Here is a 13499-nt window from a genome sequence, read left to right as displayed (position 1 = left end):
ATCCCTCAAGTAACATACAACTACACTGGTTTTGCCTTGTGTTTGTTGTTGTCCAGTGTGTGATGGGGTCAGTTGTGTAATGTATTTAGAGTGTCCGGTGCCATAGGCCCGTGTCAATATGTCCAGGCCTTGTACAGGGTCGTCACAGATTAGAAGCCGAGCCTTGGGGACCTCATGACCTCCTCGACGTTAACACAGAGAAGACCTCTGAATACCTGCATCATCCTTCGTGAAAGGATGTATGACTAGTTACAGCTGAAGCATTTAAATTTAATTTCTGGCATTAATTCATCTGTATTACCCGTGTCAAGTATATCAAGTAGATCCAGCTCATCCATTGATTTGAATTTTCAAATATCATATACATCTTCAGGTCATTGCCAAAATTAAAATGTGACCTTTAAGACCTGTTACACTTCAATTATCAGTAGGATATGATAATTTTATAAATGACGATAACAGAGGACCTCAACCGCCTAACAAAATAAGGCACATATTTGAAAATTAGATCTGACCAAAGGTTTCAAACGTTAACAAAACGTGACAGGGCTGGAAACAGTCGCCGAAACACTTCATACTTAAGGTCTAAAACAAACATCAGATCACCTTTGAATAACCATTCTTGTTTGTTTTATTTTTGCCAACATTAAACATGTGCGTGTATTTTATTATGTCCGTCAGTTAATATTGGTGTATATCTTGGTTTGGAGGTGTTACCGATGAAGGCAATGAAGTTGCACACGTTCTTGGAGTGGAGTTTGCGATCTTCATGCCAGGAGATTATGCCTTCTGTATACATGAAAGTACTTCCTAGACAACCAGTTATAGGTACGGTGTGAGAATGGAATACAGTAAACTACGGTTCTAACCAACTCAAAGGGACCACTAGTTTTAGTTCGTAATAACCGTAGTTCGTTATAAGCATATACACAGCATATATACAACAAATTGATGGGACTAAAAAATAGGTTCGTTATATCGGTAAGTTCGTTATAAACGTAGTTCAATGAAGGCAATGACGTTGGACACGTTCTTGTAGTGGAGTTTACGATGTTCACGCCAGGCAGTGCCTTCTGTAAACACGAGAGTACTTTGACAACTAGTTATGGTCACGGTGTGAGTATGGTACATTTCTCTTGTTTTGATGACGGCTGTAACTGGTGACTATATATTACGTTTGACACGTTCTTATTGTCGAGCATACGTTGGTCATGACTGGGATAAGGAGATAAACCTTCTTGTCATGTCTGCAAACATGATGGTACTTCCTGGACAACTAGTTTGGAGTACGGGACCTGAACCGGCCTGAGAGTATTGACCAATGAGGATCATAACCTGACACCTGAGCTTAGATGGTGGCCGTAATTACACCTCTCATGACCTCGTATGTTTGACCAGTGTGGGTCAAGGAGAAGGTGGCCAGTGGTCAATTAAGGTGAAGGCTCGGTTACCTGATGTAGGGCCGTTCCCACGTACTGTGAAGATTTCGCGTAGGTTTCAGCGTAATTATTCATTGTTTAATCAAGGTGACAGCTGATTGTGTGGAAGCGTTACGTGCTCTGTAACAGATGATACACCCGAGCGCATTCCGCATGTCCTGGGAGGGAAGTGATCGGCTCTGGGGTTATGTTTAGCCGCATTTACCTGTTCTACCTGAACGTTTATCAACATTTGGGTGGTAGATTTCATTGAATACACAGGTGTGTACAGAATGACACGCATTATAACAGTAATTGTGCAAGTGATATAAACTTTGTTTTAATGTCAAAGTTTATTTATACATATCGGGGTGAGGTAGGATGATCGGAAAGTAGGGAATATTATTTTACGCTTGTTTTGAAATAATCAGTTACGATGTAAAAGGCCACTATGCTTGTCGTAAGAGACGACTAACGGGATCGGGTGGTCAGGCTCGCTGACTTGGTTGATGTCATCGAATTGCGTGGATCGATGCTCATGATGTCAATCACTGGATTGTCTGGTCCAGACTAGATTATTTACAGACCGCCGTCATATAGCTGGATATTGTTGAGTGCGGTATTAAACAACAAATAAACAGTTATAATGTCGCTAAGTTGGTTTACTCTGAACATAATTTATCTTGCCCCTCTGGTTCTAAGTATTCTATATTCCAAAGTACATAATTGTTAAATTAATTTGTTCTGATCAGTTTTCTGTCTTTGGTTAACAAACCTACTCAATTTAACCATGGCCGATGTTTGATGTTTTTCTTTCCGTTTGAGGTCATGATAGATTGGGTATTTGTCCGGTCGTAATGGCAATCTTCACGTCCAATCATGTCCGTAAAGATTATCAGATTACATTTAGCTACATGATTACCCTCATTGCTTTGTGTGCTTGGGCCAAATATACAGTTACGGCGGTGGAAAGAAAACAAAATATGGATTTAATAATGTCTGAATGGTATTCCATGAGTTGATATTAACAACTACCACGACGAAATATTCTAAATATGTCATTTGATTTATCCATAGAAGTATGTTTTGATCAACGTGCATAATGTCTAAGTGTATAATGTCATGATTTCTCATCTATTAAGTTATCTAAATTTTCAAACCTATATCTAACTGCTTGACGCAAAGTGCTCCTTCGGTAGAATTGAATGAGTTTCTGCAGTGGCGCGTCCTTTTGACCTCCTGTGCCCCCGAATTTGCACCTGCTGTGCCTCAGAGTTTGCACCCTCGGAGCCTCCTTGTGTTTGCACCTGCCGAGAGTTACCTCCCACTATTAACTATTAACCACAACTTGCTGTCCTCGGATGACCTTGAGAGGATGGGTTTGATTTAGCAGTTGCTAAACAGCCTTTAATCAAATAAATCCCCTCAATTTCCCGGTTTCCATGGTATTTCATAAACAAAATGAATCTACAGACGTTTTATATAGTAAAGAGGATGTTGCCCTCTCGAGAATGTAGTGACGGGGGAATAAATATTAATGGATCTGTATCGTATACTAACAGTTTATGGGTATTTTGTTGTTTATTTAGTCCCTTCCATTTCAAGGAATAATCGACTCCTTTGAACATTTAAGAAAACTATAAACGAGTATGGGTTTATGCTAAAAGAAGAAGGTGAATGAGTAATATGCTATTTATAATTTAAAAGGTTTTGGTAAGTTTACAGAGACATATTCTAGTCAGTATATGTAAGTGTGTTAAACCTGAAATTAAATGAAACATTACAAACAAGACTAAACACAAATAGCTGATTGAGATAAAAGTAACATGAATTTCTTTCCTATTGGTCTTGGAGTTGATGTGACGCATATATTTAGCCGCCCGTAGACAATATGGGTCCGTCTGTACAAAGGGAATCATAATGCAATGATAGATCAGTTACAAGATCTTAATTCACATGGTGTCCAACATTTCGCAGCTGAGTTAAACACAGATATAATGACACTCAGCATATACAACAAATATCGAATACCAATACATCGGACATTCGTTGACGGGTCTTTGTGTGGTAGACGCGCTTCCATTATTAATTGCATTAAACGACGCCGATACATTATAGAAGGAGGACGTTGCATAAACAGTAGCTAAAACAAACATTAAACAATAGAATGCCTGGGGCCTCTAAGTGCAATTAGGCAATTAATGTTGATGTTATTTTTAAATACTTTGAACATTTCATGATCAAAGGTAGGAGCGATTAGCGGTGTTATTGTTCCTCGTCACAGCTGTTGCACATCTGGGACGCCCGTAACGACGTAACACCTCAACACCCCCAACATGGCACACAGTCATATTGATACGGTATATAGGTTGTATTGATTTGAAGTATTATTGATATTATATCCAGGTCATATATGATAGTACGCATCGTGTTGTTATTGGGGTATTGGGTCTTATTGCCTGGTTGAGTGTGGCGTTGATAGTGGGATATTGGGTCATATTGCCTGGTTCAGCGTTCGTTCGTTCGGGAGGATATTGGGAGTGAGGCGAGACGCCTGCCAAATAGTTGGGCGATCGATGGCTGGATGTCCCCATGTGCTAATTGGATCAGCAAGTTTTTTGTTTTAGTTCCGCATCCTGTGTAAACTGTGCGGGGGCTGCTGTCGAGTTGAGTCGCCGGGGAAAAACACACACGGGACAGAACGCGGGGGTATCGTAGGTGAAGGAGTCTTGTTTTTTTTCTCCCAAAGTTTCATTATGGCGTCGTTAGGCAATATATTTTGAGAAGCTGATCTACATGGTAGAAGCAACGATGAAGACAGCCACCGGCTTGACGACACAGTGATGCTCTCTTGGAGGATGAAGAATGTGAAAAGGATGTGATGTTTTTTTCCGTTGCTCTTTGACTACGGTTCGGTTTTTCTCGAACATAAGACATTTGCTTCAATGACATGTTCTCAGCTGCGGATGAGTGTGAAATACGTCACTGATTTATGTGTGTCCGAGTCACAAGAAGAGTTCAAGAGGACATCGACTTAGCTGAGAAAGTGCAGGTAGAACGGACTCCCTGCTGTCAATGCTTGCGACAGAATACTATGATTACTTTCCATTGATTGAAGACTGCTAAATGCAACACACGTGAAGTGTTTGTAGATTCGCCTTCAGCGCAGATAAGAGTTTGCCTGGCGGACGTATAGTGGCGTTATTTCCGCCTGGTTACATCTGTCACAAACGAACTATAACGGTTTTCCAGGTGATCGGAGACGTAGGTTATACCAACAGAGAATATACATGACTGTGATCGGGCGCCTTACAGGAGGACAACGCCTCATTGAGCAAACGGGACTTGAAAACAGTCATGACGGATTATGTTCATATATTCCATAAGTCTCCTGAACCATCGGATTTAGCTGAATTGGTTATTTAAGTAGGATTATCGATTTGACGTAATTATATTTTCATCTGATTGCCTGGGGAACAATGGGAGTATTAGCGAGGTAGGTAGGTAGGTGCAGCATTGATCGTGCTTCGGTTGGCAGAGACTTGTCGTGGACTGTTGCAGGCGGTTGTGCTGAATGACGTTATCCCGCAACTTGACTTCTGTGAAGGACGACTTACCATCCATGGACGTTGTGACACGGTACCCCTCTCCTGATCACTCGCTGTTTCGACGTTTCGGTGATTATCGAGTGTTGAGCTGCTACAGTGACGTGTTACCGATAATATCCAAGATCGTTCTGTGGTCACAGGCAGGGTAGCTTCAGATCACCCGGACAGGTATTACTGTTGTGTGCAAGTGTTTTATCAATGGCTGCAGTAGCAAGATACACGGAACCGCGGGCACACAGTCTGGTTGTCAGTGCATTTACTGGATCAGCGTATCTTCCCAGAATGTAACATCGGATAGCGCCACACGTACTTTGAAAGTTTTCTTCCTGCTTCCATCGTTGAAAGTCTTTTATTAAAAAATCAACGACTCTTGTCAAGGCATTCAGCAACCTATAAACACTCCGCCATTGGCGTCCCACCGGACTCTGCAGCTGCAGCATGGACGTCATGGAGTACGTGGACGCTCGCGACGACGACGAGTACCTCGCTGCGCTGGCTAATATGGGGGATCTGAGCGACATCGACGACGACATCCGTCCATCAGCCTGGAGCCCTTCCTTCAGCGAATGTTCTGACCACACTTATGCTACGGTAGGTCTCACATCCTTGCCCAACAGGCGAAAAAATGTCGACATAACGCCTGACGTGAATGCTGTTACTCTTAATATATGTTCGCGTACTGCTCGCGCACTGTTCCTGTACGGTTCATGTAAAATTCGCGGAGTGTTCGTATAATGTTCGCGTACATTTCATGTACTGCTTACGAACAATTCTGGTATTGTTCGTCTACACTTTGCGTATTGTTCATGAATTGATCGCGTATTTTTGTGTTTTGTTCGCGTACTCTTCGGCCATCAAATACATAATTATCCATACATTCAAAATTAAACTTGCTAATTTGCGGATACCAAATCAGCTTAAATCGTTGACGACTAAGTGCTATATTTGTTATTAATCAGTACTTTATATCACATGCATATTTTATCCACACTGTGAGCGTGCACGTGTAGTACTATTGTTACAGAATTAATCCTTCTCACAAAGACTGTTATCGGGACAAACAAATTCCCATCACATTTCAAATAACGCCCCAATACTCCGAGAGCTGGGCAGTAATGAAATCACAAATGCACATCAAATATCTGCGATCAAATCTGCAATTTAATTAGATTGGCATGTCTGACCCTGCGGCTCACAATGCGATTGGGCCATTAACTGCACACCAAGGGGAGATAATCCTGTTGGTGAGAGGGGAAAGGATTAGCCCTCGGGTAAGAAAAAGCTTCCCCCGAGGCGGGATTGTTTCAGGTCAGGGAATTTCAGGTCACACAGTTAGAGGTTTAATTACTGTATAGTAAAGCCACATGTGAGATCCCACTTACCAGTGCCTCAATCACAACAGAAAGCCACTAATGTGATATGCCGACTACATAAATGTGAACCGTGAAGATCCGGGTTAGAACTGGGCTTCATCAACCCATGCTTGCCGGTTGAGGCGACTAACGGGATTGGGTGCACGTGGTCAGCCTCACTGACTTGGTTGATGCATGTCGTATCCCAATTGCGTGGATCGAAACATACCAAATGGTCCCGTGTTTGTTGAAGAGAACGCTTGACTTGCCTTTGCATGTGTTTGTGACGGGTGCCACCGGTAGGCAGGGTACGCGCAGCAAGGGTTAGACAAAACCACTCGTCTGTTAGTACGAGACTAGTGACAGACCAGAGGGACTAATTGTTTCCTACTAAAATCTAGATATTTTGCATTAAACCACCAATCCGAAATGAACTCCGGACTAGTTGGATATATACGATGGTGTCTACATCTGTCACTTTTTCGCGAGCACCCGGTACCATCAGTATTTGATAGTTATTCACAAACACATGATCTAAATATTGTCGGAGTTGTACAATGGACTCTTCTTTCAGCGGAGATGTCGCACGATTATGGAAAGGGTTTTCTGCTGATATTTACACCTATCGCCCAAAGGCGGAATGTCCGGATAAGCGGGATCCGGATAAACGAGGTTTCGACGTACAGGGTCTTTGTTTCGTGAAGTATTAATCTAATATCTCGATCTCTCCCTGCTGTTCCGAACATCCAAAGATTGGACATTCATTAAAGTCATATTTGCGTCCCAATCACAGCTTCTTACAAATGTACGACTGCTCATTATCGGACCATGAATCAATACAGGCGAGGAGATAAACACACACAAGATGGCTCCCCCTTGCTTCGCACAATGACAGATGATTCTGTGTGATGCAGACGGACGGTGTCCCAGCTGCTGTTGGCGAGATCGATCCCATCTAGATGAGCCCCATTAGGTTGGGTGGAGCTTGTATTGGATTCTTTATTAACACACCCATGACTTTCTGAAGTTCGTTTACATCATTTGGACGTCGTGTGTGAGACTCACGTTCTTTGTTACAACCAAAGCAGCTGGGTGTGAGATAGATGGGCGGAAGGGGACCTAAGTGTGGTTCAGGGACGGTGGGACAGACTGGTATGTAGCGTTTACATCCCCAGGATGTATGTTTTGTGTTTTTTTGTTTTTGTTTAGTTTGTTGTTTAACGCCGCACTCAGCAATATTCCAGCTATATGACGGCGGTCTGTAAAGTAATCGAATCTGGACCAGACAATCAAGTGATTGACATCATGAGCATCGATCCACGCAATTGGAATCGATGACATGTATCAACCAAGTCAGCAACCCTGATCACCCGATCCCGTTAGTCGCCTTTTACGACAAGCATAGTCGCCTTTTACGGCAAGTATGGGTTGCTGAAGACCTATTCTACCCCGGAATCTTCACGGGTCGTATGTTTTGTGAGAGCCCTTTGTATCTATGTAGTTGTCTTGTCGTGATGGAGCAAGACTACAACGACATTCATGAAGACACGTTAAACGTTAAGTAGGAGTATTTGTTCTGTGGCTTCTTAATATTTCCAATATCTGGATATACAGGATTATATTTCGAAATATTGCCATGATAGAACAGCCAAAATGAATAAGCCTTGATGGATACAGTATGTGATATGTTTTGTTTGTTTTTGTTTTTGTATAACGCTGCACCCAGCTGTATGGCGGTCTGTAAATAATCGAGTCTGGACCAGACAATCAAGTGGTCGATATCATGAGCATCGATCCACGCAATTGGGATACGATGACATGCATCAACAAAATCTGACTACTGTAATACGTATTAATCTGTTTTATTTGAACTTAATGTGTGAATAATCACTTAACACACGTTTTTGTGAGAATCCTCTTTAATAGGTTAAAATACGTAAAAATATGTTTTGGTAAGCAGTACATAAGGTACTTCTTTGAGAACATTAACGTGAAAGGAGCCTCGTTGATGTCATTTCTATGTGAGAGTAAGAACGCACAGGCAACGACAAAAAGCTTTCACAATGAATATGTATCTTTATTAAATGAAGCCCCGAACATGCATGTAATGATTATTTTTAAAGTTAGACAATGTAATATCGATTTATTACATTTTAATAACTTTTGTGGTTTTACATTATATTGATAAAACATTTACGACCTGTAACATATGTTTGGTATTGACGTTTTGATTCGATACCCACATAATAACTATATTAATTAAATAAAATGTTTGAGGGGTTCAATATTTCAGTAGCGGCTCAATTACGTACTGGGTGTTTATGGTTAAATAACTGAAATATTGATCCATGTAGTATTGCTTTGAGGCGCCACACAATACACACAATACACACTTGATATCTCATCATAGCGGAGCGGAGTATTGCTTCCCACGTGATCCTGACGGTCTCATGATGCGACACATGTTTCCTGGAAGAATTCATGTTTAACAATTGGGTTCAACTTTCATTAAAAGAGTTACGTGTTTAATACTAAATAGATTGACAAAGAGGTGCACGGCGTGACGTCCTTAAGCTTCCAGCATCCGGTGGTATAAATATCAAATTCGCTCTCTTAATGTTAGGGCTTTCCTTCCAGAGGTATAACGGAAATATTGATCAAAGGCGTTAAACCCAACTCACTCACTGTGAAATGTCGTAACGTGTAACGCATGGCGCTACAACTGGCATATTCTGTCTCACAGTCCCTAAACCCTATTATTTTCCCTTCAGCCCAGCCCTTACTGTAATGCTATAGCCCCAAATGAAACAAATCACAGGTCTCCGATCTCACCGGGGCTCCTTTTAAATTTTAATGGAGTTTATTTCTATCAAAAATGTATAATTTCAGAGACAGCATTACAACTGTCCCTACTACCATACTTTACCTACCATAGGCTTGCGATAATCGTAACCGATCGCGATTTGTGAATCGAGGCCCAATAACAGACGGCATCATATTAAAGGGACGTAACTATTGTTTTTGTCAAAGAGTGTTTTATCCCTGGTTGGTACAGTGATTTAGTCAAAGCGAGTGAAAGTAACATTGTCTTAATTCAGTCCACAGTAAAACTACGATTTGTTGGGCGACGGCGCGAAAATGAATCACAACGGTAATTTAAACCTATAACAGCATAAAGTTACATGCACGCCATTGTTGTGCCCCAATAATTGTTGTTAAGTCACACGTCTTTAACAAATACTTGGCCCAGTTTCATGGTTAGTTAAAACCATAAACGTCACGCATTTGGTCCTGATTATGTACCTCTGATTGTAGTGTGTTGTCTCGCTGGAATAGGCCTTTGTTATCTAATACCTTCAGCGTTAAATTAACTACACCCCTACAGCAAGCTCTTTCACAAACTGACAAACCTGTGAAGATTTAATTACACCCTCCATGTTGACATCCGATAACAATGTCTGTGATTAGTTGGACATACATATTTAGTGTTATCTCCAACGGACGGGTTCGGTTAGGGGATAATTCGGCGTGTAATCCCATCTACCCGAGTGTCCGGCAGTAATCCCTTGTCGAGATGACCAAGGGAGCAGTAAGAACCCACAGAAGCCTCGGGCTGTTTCCGAGCACCAATAGATTCGACCTATCAGCGGCCCGTTAATTGACTGTTTCTTGTTTCGGTCCATTCGCAGTTATCTCCCTTCGCCAACGACATGCTTCGTTTGGTTGTAGTTTAAAGGTCACCTTATTTGTGTTTATAGAGTAGGTCGAAGCAGAGACCATATATGGGACTCGTATTGCAAACAGACTGTTAAGGATATTGAACAAAAGGAATATGTTGTACCATTAGAATTAATTTTGACTTGTTAATGTTCAGCTCTTGAAATACATGTTGCTTTTTGGGGTTTCATAAGGACAGTGCCTCTTTGGTAATTCCTGCAATGTAAAATGGATGTCTGTGATTGGCACTTTGAAGTTAGTTGAACATTACGACATTAACCTTTCCATGGAAAACAAATCCATATTGCTTGTCTCGACGCTTCAAAGCCATTACTGTACCATTAAAATATATTGTTTTAAATGTGTTCGCATTACGAAAGGACGCAAATCTCTTTAAAACAAAACCATCGTCAACAAATTCTAGGGGAGGTCGGGTAGCCTAGTGGTTAAAGTGTTCGCACGTGACGCCGAAGACCCGGGTTCGATACCCGACATGGGTACAATGTGTGAAGCCCATTTCTGCCCCGCCGTGATATTACTGGAATATTGCTAAAAGCGGCGTAAAACCATACTCACACACAAATACGTTCCTTGTTAGACACCCGGCTTTGTGGGCCGATTTCACACGAAGTCATATTGTTCAACTGTAGACGTGATTGAGTAGGATATCACCTGTAGTCGGCAAAGGTTCTACGCCATGACGGCGGGTCTAACGTCTGCTACAATGTACACTTTCTAGCATGTAATTTCAGTCCTATAATTCATGCTGTCACTTATTCTCCGAGATTCTTTCAATCACGCGGAGACCAAGATTTCATTTCAGATATTACAAAATCTCGCTGTTCCCATTAGCGCCCTGTCTGAACGCACCGTGTCTCTATCTATCACTGTAGTCAGTGCTCTCTAACAGTACCCGCTGCCCTCGACAACCCATCTCACGTGTGTTATTCAAGTCACCCCGCCATTCAATGCCGACCAGGTCAGGGGTCAGGGGTCACGGTTGATGGTCAAGCACAATAACAGCATTAGGGGAGATACTAAGGTAGGCTGGTAGGCTGGCAGTCAGTGGCAGAGGGAGGTCGGTCTGCGTGGAGGGGCAAGTGCGTGTTGGATACACGAGAACCTCAACACAGGTGCATCCCAAACATCGTCTCACACCATCAGGCCAGAAGCGTCACGGGGACGGCTGTGTATGTAACGTTCTGTTCCTGAAGGAACTCCTCGGTACCAGGCACGACATCAGCATGGGTCGACAGAGAACAGGTTCGTACTGTCATAAAGTGATTGTCACATTTGCAGCTGTGCTCAGTGACGGAGGGTCAGGTTGTAAACTTTGATGGACTGCCATTGCTTCTGTGTAGAGTGTTGTTAAGTTTGAAGATGCTATATGCCAACACCGTTAATTGATAGCGTGTTCTCATACTTTGATATGTACTGGTAATGTGTTCGTGACAACTAATGATGTAAGCAATTCACTTCGTCTTCTCTGGATGTGTCTCCCTCGGGGTGACAACGCACACCGGTTGAAGTGTTTTCCTGAAAACTGATTACTAGCAACCGCTGTGAATACCATCAAATATCAATTTCCCATTTTTTTTTTTTCAATCACTTGCCGGTATCTATCCATCAGCCTCCACAACTACTTGACCACCCTCTCCCGACTCAATTACGTAATAGTGTGTGTTTGGGTAGCTCCTATCAACTCAAGTAGGTAATGTGAGCGTAATGCACTTAAGTGCCTGGCATAAATCACTTTGCAGCAGACGGAATACGTCCAGGAAAATGGTTTAAGGCATGAAATTGAGATAATTGTGGACACGGATCGCCCAAATAGCTCACTTCATATAATATGTTATTGAACTGCCTGTGCCAAACTAACACGGAGCTGATAATATTTATTCGGTATTATGAAAACGGTTTATTTGAGTCATTGTTATAAATCAGTCTACTGCCTTCATGGCGGTTGTGATGACATTGTACTGGTTTAACACTGCTCAAATAGTGGCGTAATCTCGAACGGTAGTCGCAGACTGCACTAACATGTTCCTTGACGCGTGTTGTCAATCAGGGCTTGTTCGGGGCTGGACACAGTTGCTCTTACAAAGGCGAGCGATCTGTAGCTGTCGGGTCAGTTCAACCTTAGCGGTCAGTTCCATCAATGAAAGGAAGCATTGTGGACATTCGATACAGATCGCCTGACCGCCATCTGGGGGTGATACTGGGGATATGTGGGGGTCAGGTTAGGGGGGAATTACAGCAGTCGGGGGTGGGGAGATGTTGTGTGGAGGGTCAGGTTAGGGGTAATTACAGCAGTCGGGGATGGGGAGATGTTGTGTGGGGGGTCAGGTTAGGGGTGATTACAGCAGTCTAAGTGTGGGGTTGGGGAAGATACTGGGGATATGTGGGTGTCAGGTTAGGGGGGAATTACAGCAGTCGGGGATGGGGAGATGTTGTGTGGGGGGTCAGGTTAGGGGTGATTACAGCAGTTTGAGTGTGGGGTTGGGGAAGATACTGGGGATATGTGGGGGTCAGGTTAGGGGTGATTACAGCCGTTTGAGTGTGGGGTTGGGGGAGATACTGGGGATGTGTGGGGGTCAGGTTAGAGGGGAATTATTGCAGTCGGGGGTGGGGTGTGTGTGTTCTGTAGGGCTCCAGGTTAGGGGTGATTACAGCAGTTTGAGTGTGGGGTTGGGGAAGATACTGGTAATACTGAGGTACTTACACCAGTGTGGGGTTGGGGAAGATACTGCAGAGGTCAGTTAAGGGTAGAACGTAACAACATTATGGGGAGGTGAGCAATGAGGTTTGGGACAATGGTTTTGGGGCAGAGTAGGGGTAATACAAGACTACTGGGGGGTGGGGTGAGAATAACGTTGGGGTGGTACCGCCGGATGCTGTGCTGGAAATGTACAGAGACTTACTCTGATGGTTTGAAGAGGGAAGTCTGGTTATGTGCTGGAGAAAGATGGGGAGGAATCTTATCTCTGAACACGTCATATTTTTCACATGACATATAATGTACCTAATTCATATGACAAGTCAATTCATCAACAGGTTTATGACACACTACGCAGTTTTAACAGGGCAGTAGAAATGTTAAGATGTTTGACAGGGCATAAAAACGTAAATTGGTTAATATATGTACCGTACACCGAACATTTACATATGATGGAAAAGTGATTATTCCGCTGGGTCTTGGGAATTGGTATGAGGTCATCACAGAAGTGGGGATTGTAACATCTCCCAGTAATTACTGTCGGGGGTCCGGAAGAGCGGCGAACAGCAGGACCCATGTATGAAGATAGGTGAAGAGCAGGGAGGTAGGCAGTAGGTGGGAGTGGTGCTGGTCGCTCAGCGGGCATCTGGATCGAGAACCGGCTCACTCAGCAATAAATCACACATGC

At 42.9% G+C, this 13499-nt stretch overlaps 1 protein-coding gene across 9 annotated transcripts in view; it reads left to right on the top strand.

Moving 5' to 3' along the window:
* Nucleotides 1–13499, top strand: part of LOC124123129 — a 91055-nt gene that overhangs the window by 52294 nt on the left and 25262 nt on the right. Inside the window, exon 1 of one of the 9 annotated variants that reach the window (XM_046486398.2) lies at nt 4866–5617. The exons of 7 other annotated variants lie outside the window; for them this stretch is intronic. In XM_046486398.2, the coding sequence (XP_046342354.2) occupies nt 5465–5617 (153 nt within the window). In that variant the 5' untranslated portion in view covers nt 4866–5464. Of the gene's footprint in view, nt 1–4865; nt 5618–11239; nt 11359–13499 lie in introns of those variants that run through there. One more of the 9 variants, XM_046486399.2, reaches the window with a different exon arrangement.

Source organism: Haliotis rufescens, unplaced genomic scaffold (genome assembly GCF_023055435.1).
Source record: "Haliotis rufescens isolate VD_foot unplaced genomic scaffold, xgHalRufe1.0.p SCAF_19, whole genome shotgun sequence".
In the NCBI taxonomy this organism is placed as follows: domain Eukaryota; kingdom Metazoa; phylum Mollusca; class Gastropoda; order Lepetellida; family Haliotidae; genus Haliotis; species Haliotis rufescens.
The sequence above is the reverse complement of the archived record's forward strand: the minus strand, read 5'-3'. Positions and strand labels throughout refer to the sequence as shown.